At 45.8% G+C, this 18,374-nt stretch overlaps 1 protein-coding gene across 1 annotated transcript in view; it reads right to left on the bottom strand.

Annotated features, from left to right (window-relative positions):
• EXOC2 (exocyst complex component 2) overlaps positions 1-18,374 on the bottom strand; it is a 168,571-nt gene that overhangs the window by 53,390 nt on the left and 96,807 nt on the right. Inside the window, exons 11-14 of the mRNA XM_066579268.1 lie at positions 15,854-15,979; positions 11,297-11,421; positions 5,011-5,079; positions 2,915-3,072 (exon numbers count right to left, since the gene is read on the bottom strand). Coding sequence (XP_066435365.1) covers positions 2,915-3,072; positions 5,011-5,079; positions 11,297-11,421; positions 15,854-15,979 — 478 coding nt within the window. The remainder of the gene's footprint in view (positions 1-2,914; positions 3,073-5,010; positions 5,080-11,296; positions 11,422-15,853; positions 15,980-18,374) is intronic.

Genomic DNA, 18,374 nt, shown 5'->3' with positions numbered 1-18,374 from the left:
CACCAGTGTCTGGCGTCCAGTTGGTTGCAATAATTACATCACGGAGGTCTGATGACGTCATAGATTAGTGTTCTTTTCGATCCCTGCTGTTGCAGCAGGAGGCCAGCTATCAGTCAGAGCTTGCTCCCGTTGCGTGATGGCGCGGGTTCACTTCTGATCCAGTGCCATCCACAGGATGTAAGTTTACGTCCCGTTGAGTTAAGTTTATGTCCTTGCTGGGGGATGCTTATGGCCTGTAGCGCTAAGAGGTTAAATGTCGTTAGGAAAATATAATGCTATTTAATTAACAAGAAAATGAGCTTTGCATTACTAAGGCTTTCAACCAATGGTATAAATTTGACACCATAACACCTCGAGTATGGTGGTATAAAGCCTAGAAGCTACTTATGGCAGCAGGTCAGTGCTTTGGGCTAGGGTCCAGCACTGTCCCAATGCAGTAAGTTCAACATGAAGCAATGTGTGTAAGCAGCACCATACAGGAATCTTCAGATAATGATCATCAAAGTTGAGTTCCAAACTTCATCTTTATTTATAAAAACTCCATGCAAAACAGAACTTGCAACGTTTCGTCCGACACAGGGGACTTTGTCAAGCAGTAAGCTCATTTACGAACTACACCAACTCTGTTCTTGAAATATGTATCCAGGCGGTGGGATAACCAGCCAAAAATGTGTGCGCAAAACTGCTCACGCTGTATGCTGTCCCTCCTTGAGGCATACAGTAACCGACTATCTACGGCCTAAACTACTGCAGCAATGGCTTAGGCAACTGAGAATAAAGCTCAAACATGGTTTTCACTTTAGGAATGCCCTAAATGGCTGCACCTTAAAGGGAACCGGTCATCTCCCTACAGCACCGTTAAAATGTACCCGACCGGCTCCCCTAACCGCACTAGAACTTAGTTCACGGTGCTGCAAGTAGGTGGCCGGTTGTTTCTACATTCACATGTTCAGTTTTCCCCGGAGCAGCCAGAGAGAAGTCTGAAATACTTAAAGGGGATGTCTCGCGGCAGCAAGTGGGTCTATACACTTCTTATGGCCATATTAAAGGAGATGTCTCGAGGAAGCAGTTAATTTTTTTTTTTGCCCAGTCCCCCCCATTAAACACACATTACTAAGCCCCCCTGTAAATGACATTTCTAGCTGGTTCGTACTTACCGTTCCAGCGTTTCAGCAAGTTATAAAAGTTTCCTCAAGATGGCCGCCGGCTCTTTCCCCGTCGCTCGCTGCAGCCCGACGTGCGCGCTCCCGAGACGCCGCCAGCTGTGTCTCCATGGCAACCGGACGCATCGCAGCCGCCGACCAGACGCCCCGCAGCCGCCGACCAGACAGCAGGTAACCGGCGCTAGCCCCCGGCTCCCCAGCGCTAGCTCCCCCGGCGCAGCGACAGCCCCCCCCATCGCAGCGACAGCCCCCCCCCGGCCTAGCGCTAGCTCCCCCGGCCTAGCGCTAGCTCCCCCGGCCTAGCGACAGCCCCCCCGGCCTAGCGACAGCCCCCCCGGCCTAGCGACAGCTCCCCCGGCGCAGCGACAGCCCCCCCGGCCTAGCGACAGCCCCCCCGGCCTAGCGACAGCCCCCCCGGCCTAGCGACAGCCCCCCCGGCCTAGCGACAGCTCCCCCGGCGCAGCGACAGCCCCCCCGGCCTAGCGACAGCCCCCCCGGCCTAGCGACAGCTCCCCCGGCGCAGCGACAGCCCCCCCGGCCTAGCGACAGCCCCCCCGGCCTAGCGACAGCCCCCCCGGCCTAGCGACAGCCCCCCCGGCCTAGCGACAGCTCCCCCGGCGCAGCGACAGCCCCCCCGGCCTAGCGCTAGCTCCCCCGGCGCAGCGACAGCCCCCCCGGCCTAGCGACAGCCCCCCCCATCGCAGCGACAGCCCCCCCGGCCTAGCGCTAGCTCCCCCGGCGCAGCGGCAGCCCCCCCGGCGCAGCGGCAGCCCCCCCGGCGCAGCGGCAGCCCCCCCCGACCCATCACTTACCTGGGAGGCTTCTCGGGGCTGCTGGGCTGGGCTGGTCTTCTCCGCTGGGCAGCTCCAGTTTCTGCACCTTCCTCTAACAGAGGATGGTGCAGAATGGCCGCTTCAGCGCGCTCCCGAGCAGTGACAGCTCGTCTGCGCATGCGCAGAAGAGCTGTAGCGGGGAGCACACTGAAGCGGCTCGTGCTGAATGGAGAAGACCGGACTGCGCAAGCGCGTCTAAAAAAGCAAGCTGCCGGCGAATTTAGACGGAACCATGGAGACGAGGACGCTAGCAACGGAGCAGGTAAGTGGAATAACTTCTGTATGGCTCATATTTAATGCACGATGTATATTACAAAGTGCATTAATATGGCCATACGGAAGTGTATAACCCCACTTGGTTTCGCGAGACCACCCCTTTAATGCACTTTGTAATGTACATCGTGCATTAAATATGAGCCATACAGAAGTTATTCACTTACCTGCTCCGTTGCTAGCGTCCCCGTCGCCATGGATCCGTCTAAATTCGCTGGCTTCTTGCTTTTTTAGACGCGCTTGCGCTGTGCGGTCTTCTGCCTGGTGAATGGGGCCGCTCGTGCCGGAGAGCTGGTCATCGTAGCTCCGCCCCGTCACGTGTGCAGATTCCAGCCAATCAGGAGGCTGGAATCGGCAATGGAACGCACAGAGCCCATGGTGCACCATGGGAGAAGACCTGCGGTGCACCATGGGAGAAAACCGCAGTGCATCCCTGGGAAAGGACCGGCGGCCATCTTAGGCAGAAGATTTTTAAAACTTCACATTTCAGCACATCGGTGAGTAGCAAGCGGCTTAAAAACGGCTTTAAATTGCTATTTTATGCCAGGGGGGTGACAGGGGGAATGGGGTAATGTTAAATTTTGATGCTTGCCGCGAGACAACCCCTTTAAAAGATCACCATGATAAATATCAGACCCAACTTACCGCACAGTTTGAACAACATGCGCCAACCAAAGCCCAGATAATTCAGCCTTCGACCCCCAACCTCCATAAATCACCACATCCTCCTGACCAAGAGTATTGGGGAGCAGCGCTCCGCGGATCAGCTTCACCAAGCACTGCATCACTTCTTGTATCATTTTCTTTGGGACATAAAATACACAATAAATGTAAATCAGACTACAGGTATAATACTGTGCATTATAGTAAAGGGTCATTGGGGCGGGGCAGCAGCTTATACCCTGATCCAACCTGCACTATAACAATGGCCTCCCATTCACAGGGAGAGCGAATTAATGATAAGGCAAGTCCGTTAAATCCTTAAAAGGGGTTTTCCCATCACCTAAAACTGCTCCACAGCCACTCTGTACCTGCTGATCAGGACATGTGACTGCTGCAGCCAATCAGTGGGTAGGAGTGGTCACTGCTGTAGCCAGGGATTGGCTGCAGCAGTCACATGATCAGAAAATACAGAGTGGCTGTGGAGCAATTTTAGGCACTAGGAAAACCCCTTTAAGTAGAAAACATTTAAGTTTTTCCTACTGTTCAGCACTTCTATGGTAAAGAGGAAACAAGAGAATGTGTATGTAAGGTGTGTAGACCCTCAAAATCCTTCTGTGCCCTGTATCTGGGGCACCATTATGCCATCTCCTTATCCTCTTTTCTTGCATGGACAGCTTCACATAGCAAAGCTTCCAGGGAAGAAACAATTAGAAAAACTGAAAGGCAGAAATTGAAGAGGTAACTTCCAAAGTAACGTAATGCCAACAAATGCAGTTTTCTACAAAACAGGACTTTCTGCCGTGTGAGGACGGACACTTGGAATAAAATGTGAGGTTTGCAGTGAATGTTGTGGCTATAACATGACAGCAGGCATCATGAAAACTACGTTACCACTCTTGCATCAGCTTCTTCAGAAAATGGATATACCGTATATACTCTAGTATTAACCGACCCGAGTATAAGCCGAGTCAATAAGTTTCCCCACAAAAAACTGGTAAAACTTATTGACTCGAATGTAAGCTTAGCTATACTCGAGTATATACTAGGTAAAAAAAATAAATCTCCATACTCACCTCCCAGACAGCGTCTGTGTCCTCGGAGGCGGTGTGGCATTCTGCTAGAATCCTCCCCGCTGTCCTCTCTGCTCAGCTTTGTCATCCCCCGCCGTCAGGCCGTGATTGGTTGTGAATGATCGAGCGCCAGCTGTGATTGGCCGGCGCTTGATTCAATCACAGCGCTTCCTTCCACAGAGCTGACAGCGGGGGATTTGAAAGCCGAGCAGGGAGATGACAGAGGGCAGGATTCTATCAACTCGCTGCACTGCCACCGTGGACACAGACACCGGCTGGGAGGGGAGTATGGAGTTTTTTTTTTTTTTTAACCCTTCCCTGACTCGAGTATAAGCCGAGGAGCTTTTTCAGCACAAAAAAAATGTGCTTCAAAACTTGGCTTATGCTCGAGTATATATGGCAAGTTACTTTGGAAATGACTTCTTCAATTATAGTGTATATTACGGCAATTAAAAAAACCTTTGGTTTCTGTGATGGGGCTCGTCTTAGCATAGACATTGGTGACATCTAAGATACTAATGTCTGATTGGTGGAGAATTCAACCCCATTGCCAAAAACTAATACAAATAGTGGAGTGGCTGCCCCCAGCAACCGGATCACAAGCAAGTAGTCTGGAAAAATGACTCCTGTCTTGAATGTTTGCACTAGTTCTTATCCTTGTGACCAAAGATACTCCCCCATTCTTATTCTGCATCAAGGTCCGCCATCATTGGGATCTCGATTTCAAGTCATTAAAGAGGTTGTCCCAGATTTTATAAACAAGTGTTGAAATAGAGACAGGAGGTAGAATACAACTGTAGACCGGAGCGGGCGGAGCGTAACGCAGCGCTATTTGCAAAAGCGTAGCGTTAGGCTCCACCCCCTTCCCATCCAGTCTACAGATGCATTATCTCTTCATGGGACAGCAGCCACATTGTGGCACTTCAGATCCACCCCAGTAACATTACATGACATTCGGAATATCAGCACGTTGCTACGATTACATTGACGTATTTAGTGAAATCTTACCTTAAAATCATTTGGCTTTTGTTTTGCATTCTTTCGGTATTTTTCCATTTGGCCAGATTTCTCCGCAGTCTAATAGGAAGAGTTAAAAGAAATCTTTCAGATCTTCACACTGACATCTACATTGAAGTGGTTGTCCACTTTGAACAATCCCTCAGTGTTCCCCAGTGCTGAGCTGCTCAGGTAGTACCGCTGCTGCAGCCCATCACTTCAGCAGTGATCTGCGAGAGATCATGGCAAGTGATCGGCTCGCCTACGGTGCCACCACAATGGTATCCGATCCTCGCTGCCGAGATAAATCTCAGACCCTGCAGTCTGTAACGTGTGAATGGGGATGTAGCTGCACGATCAATCACTACAGATAGCAGTCTGTATGCTGCGGAGCTAATAGGGACTACATCGCCAAATTAATTTAATTAAAACCAGATCGAGAGACGTATTCCCTTTTTCTGTTGTCTGTACAGGACTACAGGGGGCGGCCGTCTCTCCTGGGCTGCATTTTAAAATATTTAGAGCACTTAGAGACACTTTATAGCAGCCTCACGGGCCATTCACACAATGGACAGGATAGGGTCCCATTGACTTGTATGGGAGGCTGGTCTAGACATGCTTTGTGACCTGTACAGAGGTCATTTTGCAGGGAGGGGAGTAGATCATCACAGCTTATACACCTCTTTACCGCTTGTGAATGGTGGATCCTGTGTTATCTACATATGGGCGTTACCTCTCAGTGTAATCCTACCTTTGATGTTAGGGTTGATGACTGCTGAAAAGTTTTCTCTATAGATCAGGAAGTGACAGACTATTACTAGGCTCTGTGGTCAGTGTGCAGGGAGGGGAGGAGGTTAGCTGTGACATCGCCTATTGTGAATGGTGGATCCTGTTTTATCTACATGCAGGTGTTACCTCTCAGTGCACACAGCTGCATTGTTCTCGTCAGGACTGCCGGCAGGTTACAATGTAATCTCCCGACTCCCATGCAGAACACAGAATGCGGTCTATTGAGAGGCATTACCTCTCTGCGGCTGAATGATGGATCTTAAGTTCACCTTAAAATCATCGTTTACACAAAATGTGCATGGATGCCCGCGTTTACATGTAACGATTATTGCTCATTTTTGGTCATTTGAACGAATTTTGAGCAATAATCGTTACATGTAAATAGGCCTCTACTTATATAGAATTAAAGCGGGCTTATCAGCAGGCCTGACATGTCTGTCTTAGTAAATACTTGTATTCCCCACAAGATAACAATTCTGAAGCATCTCTTCTTACAACGCTGCCTTCTTCCTTTCCTCTGTATTTCCATATAGAAATGTCTGAAGACCCTGACAGCTGCGGCGTACTATTTAGGCAGGTCCCTGCATACTCTGACATCGTCCAATCAGTGCTGACCGTATCAGACTGTACACCTCATTGACAAGGTGAATAGTCATGTCCAGATGTCAGAGTCTTATCGTTTAGATGGCACTTCCTCCATAGGTCATAAACATCTAATCGGAGTGAGACCCCCCCCCCCACCAATCCAATATTCATGGCCTATTCCAAGGATAGGTCATCAGTACTGGGGGTCCTGGAAAACCCCTTTAACTTCATTGCTGTCAATGAATCAAAGGATTTGGAATGAAGTAAAATTAAACCAGAACGTGACCCCTTTTAAAGATATATTACGAAAATCGACCGTAAATTTTAGTTTTAACCCGTTCCCGCTGCGGGGCGTAAGTTTACGTCCTGGAAGCCTGGTACTTCCCGCAACAGGACGTAAACTTACGTCCTGGAGATAGCGCGGGACCACATATGATCCCGCAGCGGGAGCCGGCTGTCAGTCACAGCCGGCGTCCTGCTGCAACAGCGGGGGGGGGGGTGGGGGGGGGGGGGGGTGTGTCATCGGAGATGCGCTCCCCGCTGTTAACCCCTTCCCTGCCGCGATCTATGTAGATCGCGGCAGGGAAAGAGTTCACAGAGGGAGCGCACTCCCTCTGTGTCTCCGGCCGACACTCGTGATGTCATCGCGAGAGCCCGGCCTGTCACCATGGCAACAGGACGCCAGGCACTGGTGTCCTGTATTGCCTACGATCGCTGTATAAGCGATAAGGCATGGCAGGGCAGTAGCCCTGCCATGCCTTATGACAGCGATCATCAGGGCAGTGGTCAAAGTCCCTCAGAGGGACACAAACAGTGTAAAAAAATGAATTAAAAAAAAAATGTAAAAAAAAAAAAAGAGTAAAAAAAAACATTTTTTATGCTTTTTCTCAGATTAGCATAAAAAAAAGGTAAAAAAAAAATAAATCCCCACATATTTGGTATTGTCGCATCCATAATGACACGTACAATAAGTTGCACATGCGTTTGACTGTGCACGGGAAAAACCGCTAAAACAAAACGCTAAAAAAACTGAGGCAAAATGCTAATTTTTAGCATTTTGCCTCACTAAAAACGCAATAAAAGTGATCAAAAAAGCCGTATGCACCCCAAAATGGTACCAGTAAAAACTACAGCTTGTCTCGCAAAAAATAAGCCCTTATAGAGCTTCGTACATCAAAAGATAAAAAAGTTACAGGACTTTGAATGCAGCGATTTAGAATAGAAAAAAGCTTTCCCAAAAAAAAGGGGTTTTATTGCAGAAAAGTGGGAAAACCTAAAAAAAAAAAAATGTAAGAATTTTGGTATCGTTGTAACCGTACCGACCAGCAGAAAAAATGGAATGTCTAATTTATGCTGCAAAAAAAAAAAAAATGGCAGAATTGATGCGTTTTCTCTCCCTGCTATCATAAAAAAAAAAAAAAAAAGTTTTACGATATAGTCTATGTACCCAAAAGTGGCAGCGATAAAAACTACAGTTTGCCACGCAAAAAACAAGCCCTCATACGGCCGCGTCGACGGAAAAATCAAAAAGTTATGGCTTTTCATAAACGGAGAAGAAAATCCGCCAAAAATTGTTGCGTCCTTAAGCCCAAAATGGGCCGTGTCATGAAGGGGTTAAAGAGGACTTTCATTGAAAACATAAAAACAACCATATACAAGTAATCAGAAAACAGAGCTTGCAGAATGAACAATGCCTTTCTGAGCACGCATCGGCGTATTTTACTGTTCATTTGCAAAGACACATTGATTAATTAGTCTTAATAACTTCCAGATGTGTTCTTTTTTCCTGCAGAATTACGCAGTGTTTCATGCATCTTCTTGTGTATTGTCCCCCCCCCCCCAATTGACTTCAACAGGGAACCCTTGGTGTGCAAATATGCAAAAAAAAAAAAAAACATGCTCTTTTTTTGTGTGTAACAAAAATGCGTGCACAAAATATGCAAATGTCAACGAGTTCTATTCTCTGCATGCTGTGTGCACAAATACACTCGTGTGCAGCCGGCCTAGAACTCATGGAGGTTGAAGGGTGGCTCAAATCATGGGAAAATTTAAATTTTCAGTTGTTGTTAAAGTTACATTTCAAACATAAAAACGCTTTGGTAAAATATGTAAAAAGGTTAAAAAAATGTAAAACAGTGACACCTAGTGGTCAACAGAGGTCAAACTTTAAAACTCTTTCACTTTAAAAAAAAGGGTCATTTCCACGTGCTGCATAACCTAAGGCATGTATGCACTAATACAAGCATACTGTGTAGTTTTACACAGTCTTACGTAGTTTCTGGCTACATCACTACTGGACATTATACTTTAGGTAAATATGACTAAAAGGGGAAGTCCAGACTGAAGGATAATCCACCCAGAGACTTGAGGAGCTACAGTACATTGACACGGTCTTACAGGTATTAAGGTCTATCATTAGTGCCCCTCTGACAAACTAAATTTGCACAGAGATGGCTATAAGGACCTTGGCATAAAGACATGTCCACGGTGTCTTGTTCTAATAGGTCTAATGGAAGTATGGGATTATGTACTAGTACACTGCAATACCAGTATTTCAGCTATAATGAACATTCCATGTAAAGCACAAGGGTAGTATTCTGATTTATGCACCCTTTTATTGATCATGTGATAACATACGGTTTTCAGTATTGCTATTGCAGATATCTGTCAGAGGCGATTTGTTACCAAGACAACCAAATCTGCCTAAAAGCATAAAATATACTAGATTTCGCTAGGTGTGCACGCCTGTGCAAAAATGTCTGTTAGAAAGTAAACACGGTCTGAAACTTCTAGAATTCTTCAATTAAGATGATGCTAGATTAGTAGTGTAACCCTTTCCTGCACAGACATAACTAAACTATTCTGTGGTTAGCCCAACGGATTCACTTTTCGACTTCATGACTTAAAAAGGATAAAGCACTGAAACCGGTTACAACTGACAACGGTCTGCACTCTCTGCACGTGAGGCGCTTCACACAGGAGCCTCTGTAGCTTTGGATACTTTGCAAAAGTTTTAAAACTGTTTTACGGTTGTTACTGGCAACCAGAAATAAGAGAAGGCGGTCCCCGTCTCTGCGGCGACTAGAGGGGGATCAAATCCAAACTAAAAGACGAACTATCCCCTGAAAGGAGTGCTGGATTTACCAGACTGTAAGGCCGGCTTCACTGCCTTACTGCGGAATGAACGGTGCTTTTTTTGTGTGCACATCGGCGTATTTTACTGTACTTTTTGCAACTGCAAGACATGTTCATTTGCGCGCGGCAAACAAAGACGCACCGATTGAGAATGCTAATTAGTCTTAGTAACGAGCCCCAGAGGTGTTCTTTTACCAGAAGAATTACGCAGTGTTTCACGCATCTTCTTGTATTGGGGGCATTTGCGCACCCCCCCCCCCCTCCATTGACTTCTATGGGGAATCATTAGTGCACAAATATGCAAAAAATAAAGCACATGTTCTTAATAAGTTTAAGGTTGTGTTCTCTTTCTTGCGTAATTCCGCAGTGTTTCGCGCATCTCCCTGCGTATTGTGCACATATTTGCGCTTTGTTCACATTTGTGAACAAACTCACTGAAGTCAATGGGTTCTATTCTATGCATATTGAACGCATACATGATCTGGCAGAGGGCTTTGACATTCTTCTGCCAGACCAATAAAGAAGCACTCAGGGGAATCTGCTACTGCCAGACCCCCTGTCTGTGGAAGCAGGGACAATACATGGAACAAACGCTTTAATGTCAATGATCTCCATTCAGGACAACCTCTCTATATGGCCTTTTAGTGGAGGTCCCGCAATTAGGAGCCCTTTTTATGAACCACTGCCCAGAATTACTTAAGGCCCATTAAGAAGCAAGGATTCTCGCTCAAAAATCGCTCAAAGCCGTCTTTTGAGCGAGAATCTTCGGGTCTAACTCACGGACATCCTGCAGTTTACGTTAACGAGTCGTTTATCATTGTTTTTCAGCAAGCTGAAAGAGAATGATGAGCCTTATCAGTGCTGCATGCTGAGTACTCAGCGGGATACCACTGATACTATTCTTTCAGCTGGTATCCAGCTCAGGACACACAGCCAGAGTATGAAGAAGACAGCGCTCCAGCTGTGTTCTGCATACCCTGCTCGGAGCACTCAGCTGTATACCAGCTGAGTGCTCCGAGAAGACAACAGCTGTATGCAGAAGATAGCGGCCCCACTTGTCTTCTGCATATCCCGCTTGGAGCGCTTAGCTGTATACCAGCTAAGCGCTCCAAGAAGACAACAGCTGTATGCAGAAGATAGCAGTCCTGCTTGTCTTCTGTATACAGCGTGAGCCTTCATTTACACACTTATGCAAAGTGAATGCTCAAAACTGTCACTCAGACTGCCGTTTGAGCGAATTTTGAACGATCATCTTGCCGTGTAAATGCACCCAACGATTAACGCTCAAAAGATGTCTTTTGTGCAAGAATCGTTGCGTCTAAACCAGGCATTACAAGCAGCGGCTCCGTCTCTGGTGGAATGGAGCAAGTAATACTTGGTCAGTCGCTCATCTTAACTGTTAGCCACATCATCCCACAACAAAACTCATCTATTTGCCAAAGATCTCAGGAATCAGACTCAATGCAACCAGTTGATTGCTGCTTTTTTTTTTTAAGGCGCCATCTTACCGCAGACAACCCCTTTTCATCTGAGAATTCAAAAACATTACAACGGAATCGTTTTGACCAATAAGAACGCTACAGTGTAGAGGGTTTCCTTTGGCCCCCTGCCCTCTTACCTGCAATAAATGCCAATGCCTTTTATAAAACTAGAATCATTCTACAGTTCACATTCTTCTAACCATCCGCAGTTCAAAAATGTGCAAAAAGATACATTGGAAATTCATTACCGGGAATTAGAATTCCAGGGAAGCAAAATGCAATAAACAAGAAGGCTTTTTTCACAATACCTCGCTGAAAAGGCTTCCATTTACATAGGATATCCAGAGTTTCCAGAAGTTTGGGAGTTGGGAAACCACCACTTTTGTTAACTTCTCCACGAACTCTGCTTGCGGCGGCGTTTTATATTTCCAAGCTGGAAAAGAAAAATAATAACTGAAGTGCGCGTGTTGGCAATCCTCACCGGCCATTCTGCAAACGAGCAATCAGTACTGATGAACAGCAACTTTACAGACCGATCTCAGGCCGGCCTCACACCACCGCATAGGAGTTATGGACTCCGCGAGCGCTTGATCTGCGGACCAATCAAATGCATTGGATTACACAGTTTCGGATATAGTAACATAGTATGTAAGGCTGACCCATGTCCATCCAGCTCAGCCTATTACCCCCAAATGTTGATCAAGAGGAAGGCAAAAAAATGGCAATAAGGTAGAAGCCAATTTTTCTCATATAGGGGAAATGAATTCCTTCCTGACTCCAATCTGCAATCAGAATAATCCCCGGATTACCACCCTGCTGAAGTAATTAGTGAGTATAACATGTAATATTGTATCTCTCAAGAAAGAGGTCTAGGTCCCTCTTATACACGTGCAGCGAAATTGCCGTCACCACGTCCTCAGGCAGAGAGTTCCATAATTTCACAGCTCTTACAGTAAGGAACCCCCTTCTATATCTGCAACACAGAGCCCATTCTGCTCTATGGTTGTGGATATACCCGCAGCCCATACACAATGTAATGTAATGCAACTCTAAACAAACAAACAAAAAAAGCTATATTGTGCATGACCGCCTGCGTGAGTGCATTACATTATACTGCCGGGCTTGTAGCAGATTCCATACGCGGCGATACGGGTGTGTATGTAGGCTCTAGTACCCTGTGGTACCACCTCTAGCTTGGGTACAAGATGTGATATGGGAGAGCATGGAGGCTCTAGTACCCTGTTGTACCGCCTCTAGCTTGGATACAAGATGTGATATGGGTGGGCATGTAGGCTCTAGTACCCTGTGGTACCACCTGTAGCTTGGGTACAAGATGTGATACAGGAGGGCATGGAGGCTCTAGGACCCTGTTGGGCCGCCTCTAGCTTGGATACAAGATGTGATAGAGGTGATACAGGCAGGCAGGCATGGAGGCTCTAGTACCCCGTTGTACCGCCTCTAGCTTGGATACAAGATTTGATACAGGAGGGCATGGAGGCTCTAGTACCCTGTTGTACCGCCTCTAGCTTGGATACAAGATTTGATACGAGCAGGTATGGAGGCTCTAGTACCCTGTTGTACTGCCTCTAGCTTGGATACAAGATGTGATACGGGCCGGCATGGAGGCTCTAGTACCCTGTTGTATCACCTCTAGCTTGGATACAAGATGTGATACAGGCGAGCATGGAGGCTCTAGTACCCTGTTGTACTGCCTCTAGCTTGGATACAAGATGTGATACAGGCAGGCATGGAGGCTCTAGTACCCTGTTGTATCACCTCTAGCTTGGATACAAGATGTGATACGGGCAGGCATGGAGACTCTAGTACCCTGTTGTACCACCTCTAGCTTGGATACAAGATGTTATACAGGTGAGCATGGAGGCTCTAGTACCCTGTTGTACTGCCTCTAGCTTGGATACAAGATGTGATACAGGTGAGCATGGAGGCATACAGGTGTCGTATGTTATCCTTATGGCATATAGGTCCACATTCGCTGCAGTTGAGTTTTTAGATCATGCAAACAAGTTGCCATCCCAGATGGTCCCATACATGTTCTATTGGTGATAAATCAGGTGACCGGGCAGCCACGGAAGTGTGACAATGTTGTGGGGGGCTCCTGTGACCCCCTTGTGTGTGCGGCCGAGCATTATCCTGCTGCCTCTTGGAAGCCGCCATGAGAGGAACACATGTGGCTGCAGGATGTCCTGAACATATCACTGAGCTGTCATTGTCCCTCGTACCACTACTAGGGGTGACAGACTGTCATATGCTATGGCCCCCCAGACCACCACACAACAAAGGGCAGTATGCTGCTCCATAGCAGGCAGGATTGAGGCGCTCCTCCCCCCCCCCCCCCCCGAGGTCTCCAGACACAAACATGGCCGTCATCAGCGCCAACACTAAACCTGGATTTATCACTGAAGACAACTCTGTTCCACTCCATAACAGTTCAGTTTCATCATTCACGACACTGCTGAAAATGGAGGAAATAGTGTGTGGGTGTCAAAGGCAGTACATGTAACAGGCGCTGTGAGACCAAATGTTCTTCAGCAAAGCACCTAGAAACAGTTCAGACAGACAAAGGGGCCTGTAATGATGGCGCCCCCTGTCTCTAGATGGCGGACAATGAAACAGTTGGAGCTGCTTGTGCTTGTCGGACGCTCAGACGCTCCTCTTTACTGGTGGTCTGTCGGGGGTCCTGAGCTCGGTCACCTTGTGTGCCCTCATACATCCACTGGTCCCAACACCTCCTACCAGTCTGGTCAGAACGGTCGCTGGGGGACAATTCATGGATACGACCATCCAGCTTCTCACATTCCAATAATGCGCCCCTGTCAGACTCTGGGAACATCTCTGATTACGTTTGGTGGTCAACAGGCTCTATCCAAAGTCACTATCCAAGGTGAAAGAGGTCACTGCACACAAGGGGCCTCCGAGAGTCTTTTATAGGCCAAGGGGGGGACCACTTTTAGGGCCTCAGGTGGAAAGACCGTTCATCTAATCACCACAACTCTCATCCTGCAGTTCCATCTCAGGCAGATCTGTAAATGATGAGTTTTGCAGCAAAACGACAACTTCTTCTAGGGGTGGGATTCAGAGTGTAATTGATATTCCGCATCAGTCTTCCAGTGATTAGGAGTAGAGGAAGAATTTCAATGAAGTATGTTGGCAAGTTATGGTTTAAAATTTCTTGGTTTTGGAAAACCCCCTAAAAATAGGTTACAAAGGGGCCAGTTATAACTGCGCTACCAAAGGTCCCATTCAGGCGGCAATATTCTGGTCAGTATATCTGTAACCTAAAACTAGGAGTCGCTCCAAAATACGGAGCAGACGCAAATCTTCCCATTTTTCCTTGTCGGTTCCATTCCTGGTTGTGGCTCACTAAGAGGTCCGCACCGCCCCTCCCAAACACCAGGGGGTTGTGCTCTTAATACCATAAGCTGCTGCTTAGGAAGGAGAGCAGCACTGTAATGCAAACCCCAGATATTCGGGACCGGTGACATTACTCATCTTATAAATGGTTGAATAGGATATGCAGCAAAAATAGTGCGATATCGAGTTAGTCAGAGAAATCTATGTTTTTGTTAACCCCTTAAGGACCAGGCTGTTTAGTACCTTAAAGACCAGACGCTTTTTAGGGATTTTACCCATGTGGTGATTTTACCAGCCTATTTTTTCTTAGCCCTATATGTGAAGGGGGAAAAACAAAGCAAAATAATTTTCTGAGCTATTTTTACATATTTTTTCACTGACTTTTTATTTTTTATTTTTATCCAGGGTAAAAAGCTAAAAAGATTTTTTAAAAATAATTTATAGTTTATTTTAGCGTAAATATACTAATTTTAAATCTAAAGTATGGGAATGGGTTCCTCAGTTTGTTTTGATATATAGAAGTTTGTACAGTTGCGGATTACAGGGCGTATATGGCGACGGTCTTGGTTGGCTGTGGCATTGGATCATTTTCTTTTTTATCTTATTCTGCAAATTTTTTAAAACTTATTTTTGTAACTATTTTTTTTTTTTACCATCTATGACCCCTACTACATCATATAAGACCTCTAGGGGACATACAAATTGCTTTTTTTTCTATTTTCATACTTTTCCACTGTAGCAAAGGCATCCATAGGAGCCCCAGTTACAGGAGAGAACATCCCCTGTAGTAACATTAGTCACTAACAGAGCTGGCCAGGGTTTACTAAGACCCTACAAGCTCTGCTGTGACAGAGGGCACCCGGCGCTGCTTGGTTTCATAGCAGAACTAACACTTCCGCTTTCACTTTCTAGTACATAGTACTCACTGAGCGCTGTGTAGCCTGGAAAGAAGAAGGTAGAAGTGGTTACAAAATGCTTCTCCTCCGGGTCCTCATCTGTGTCTGACAGCCAAGGACCTGACCTGATCCTGCTTGACTGCAGGAGCAGAGGCTGTAATCCCACACTGTACTTCTGCTATCGGCCGGGATTAAAGCCCTGGTACCAAGTGCTGTATATTTACTGCGCTTGCTCCTTAAGGGGTTAAATACTCTGGTATACTAAAAAGACAAAAAGCATTTTAGAGCAGATTCCTTTATTGGCCAACCAGAAAAAAATAGGTTTCCCACCTTTCGTAGCACGGGGGTCCCGTTAGCAGCCCTTCATTTGTTAATGTGCCTGATGAAGTGGCCTCTGTGCGCCAAAGGTTGGCAAATATAATTATTTCTGGCTAGCCAACAAAGTTACTTTTGTCTTTTTTATAGACTAGTAACGTGACATAAGTGATGGGATACGATGAGGAGTAGAGGAACCAATACATTATCTGAAGGACCTTTATACAGTGATTAATAAGGGACTCTCTTAAAGGGCCCTCGCTTTCTGTCTGCTATACTTACAGTCATTTCGTCCGGATTGGAAGCTGGTGCCCCTCTTTAATGATGCTGTCTGGTTGAGTCGGGTAATTGGAGATGGACGTCCATCACAGTCGACATCAAGCATCGGACTCTGAAGGATTGTGTTCCCTTTATAAAAAGAAAATAATTAATTTAGTATTACAGGAGAAAAACCCCCACCATTTACGCACACAGATTCTAGTTTCTGACGCCATGTGACAGATTTGTACTCCCAGATATCTTACAGGACGTTACGTCGTGGAGGTTTGGGGATCGATCAAGCTCCATACAATGTTTCTTATAGCGGACACCCGCCTACGACAGCTCTAATCAGCCCTGCTGCTGATTGCAGCTGTTAACCCTTTAAATGACAGCGACATTTAAAGGTCTCGATTAATGTTCGGGTGCCTTGATGAGATAGCGGGGTGCCGTTTGGTTGCCATGGCAGATTACACTAGAATATAATACTATGGTATTACATTCTGTTGCAGGAGTGATCAAACCATCGCAAGTTCATGTCCCCTATGGGGGCTTAAAAAAAAATAAAATAAATAAAGTAAATTAAAAAAAAAAAAATCAGTTTTAAAAAGTTTTTATCATAAAAAGAAAAAAAAGGTAATAAAAGTAAAAAAACAAAACAAAAAAAACTAACATTTTTAAAACACTTTATGCATATTGGAAAAATGTAATTTATACTTCTTGAGCAAAAAGACAGTATAGATAGTAAAACTTTGTACAGCTTTACATAAACATTGCGACAGTTCGTACAACAAGGGTAAACTAATTTTATTAGCTGGTGTGGTGACCAAGCCAGGAACAATCATCAGTTCAAGTGAACTACCCTAAAACAAGTTAAACAGGTGAAGTGGAAAAAGTGCCACTAGAGGGCAGCATCACACCAATATAAAGGCAGGCACTGTAAATTGTAACAATCCCATCTGTATCTATCAAACATGTTATATGCAGATCAGATTTTGGTTTTCTACAAGGACCAACCCCACGCTGTAACCAGCATGTTTACTCTTGTTGCTCCTCTAACATGCAGTTCAGTCCGTCTGCACGGATGCCATTATTTTATCATTCTGTATGCCAATGCAGCAGTTTAATGCAAATGATCATGTATGGCTGCTTTCACACCTGCATTCCAGTCAGTTCAGGGTTTCCGTCTCTCTGATCCGTTTTTGGAGGAGAGAAACGGAACTAAAAATGGGGGTGAAAAAACTGATTTGTTTTTTCCCCCCATTGATTTTAGTAGGATTAAAAAAATAATAATAATATATATTAATTAAATAATATTAATACGGAAAGCAAAGCCTTCAGTTTGCTTCCATTCCAGCAGGTTTAGTTTTTTGGGGGATAGAAAAAGAACGCTGAAGACCGCGTCCAGATGCTGGGAGCCATGATGGCAAGACAATGGCATCGGTCAGGTGGTATCTGTTCCTACACATAGACCGGGAGGAGTGCGGGGCTGGATCACCAGCGAAGACTACAGGTAACTGCAGGATTTTAGTTTTATTCATTTAACATATATTTAAAGCTATGACTAACTCCTTAAAGACCAGAGTGTTTTGGTCCAAAAGGAACAGATACTTTTTAGTGAGTTTTATGGCGCTACTTTTTTTTTCCTGGTCTGGCAAAATTATTTTTTTGGGTTTTCCCCCCATCACATATAGGGTTTTTTATGTTATTAGGGGTAATGTGTACAAAAAGTAAACAAAAAAAATATGAAAAACTATTTAATGTAAATTTGAATCCTTTTAAAAATAAAGTACCGGCAGCCCACGATATACAAGTATGCAGGTAGCTACAATTTGGGGAGTTTACGGTTACTATTGCCATAGGGCGTCATCTGAATGTTACAGCGGCGCTCATCTCCCGACCCTGCGCTACCTTTGCATCGTAATAGTCCAGCATGTTAGGGGAACGATCTACTACCTACAACATACTATTACAGGGCTGTGTAGGAAAGGGTTAATAGGAACAACATTGTTAGCAACGAAGGGGGTGGAAAACTGACCCAAGGGTTGTGAAAGTGGTGTAGAGGGGGAAAAAACAAACATCAGACCTGGCTATCCTGGGAGGTAAGCCCAGCCACTAACGGGTGAGTAGTTTAATGGTGAGGCTACAGGACCTCTACCTCCTTCGCACACCACTGACCTACGGATGATGATGTATACACCAGACCGCAGCCCTCTGCTGATAGTCAAAAAAGGATTTATTGGTTTCTCAGCTTTAATTTTTACAGTTCTTCAGTTTTAGTTTTATGATGTAGGAAAAATATTGCTATTTGGAAATGGTCACCAAACAGGCGAGCTGCAACCGACTGCTTATATTAATGCCTCTGCCAGCAGCTTGGCGTACTAAGGCCTCATGTCCACGGACAGGTCGGATTCCACCCGCAGGAACCCACAGCAGGATCTGGCCCTGCCCGCGGCCATGGACATTTTCTGACTTGTCCGGATCCTGTGCAGGTCGTCTATGTCCCGGACGGATCTTCTTTCTTCTGCATGGCGGATGCGTGCGG

This window comes from Eleutherodactylus coqui, chromosome 9, assembly GCF_035609145.1.
Source record: "Eleutherodactylus coqui strain aEleCoq1 chromosome 9, aEleCoq1.hap1, whole genome shotgun sequence".
Classification (NCBI taxonomy): domain Eukaryota; kingdom Metazoa; phylum Chordata; class Amphibia; order Anura; family Eleutherodactylidae; genus Eleutherodactylus; species Eleutherodactylus coqui.
Note: the sequence above shows the minus strand (reverse complement) of the source record. Positions and strands in the feature narration are given on the sequence as shown.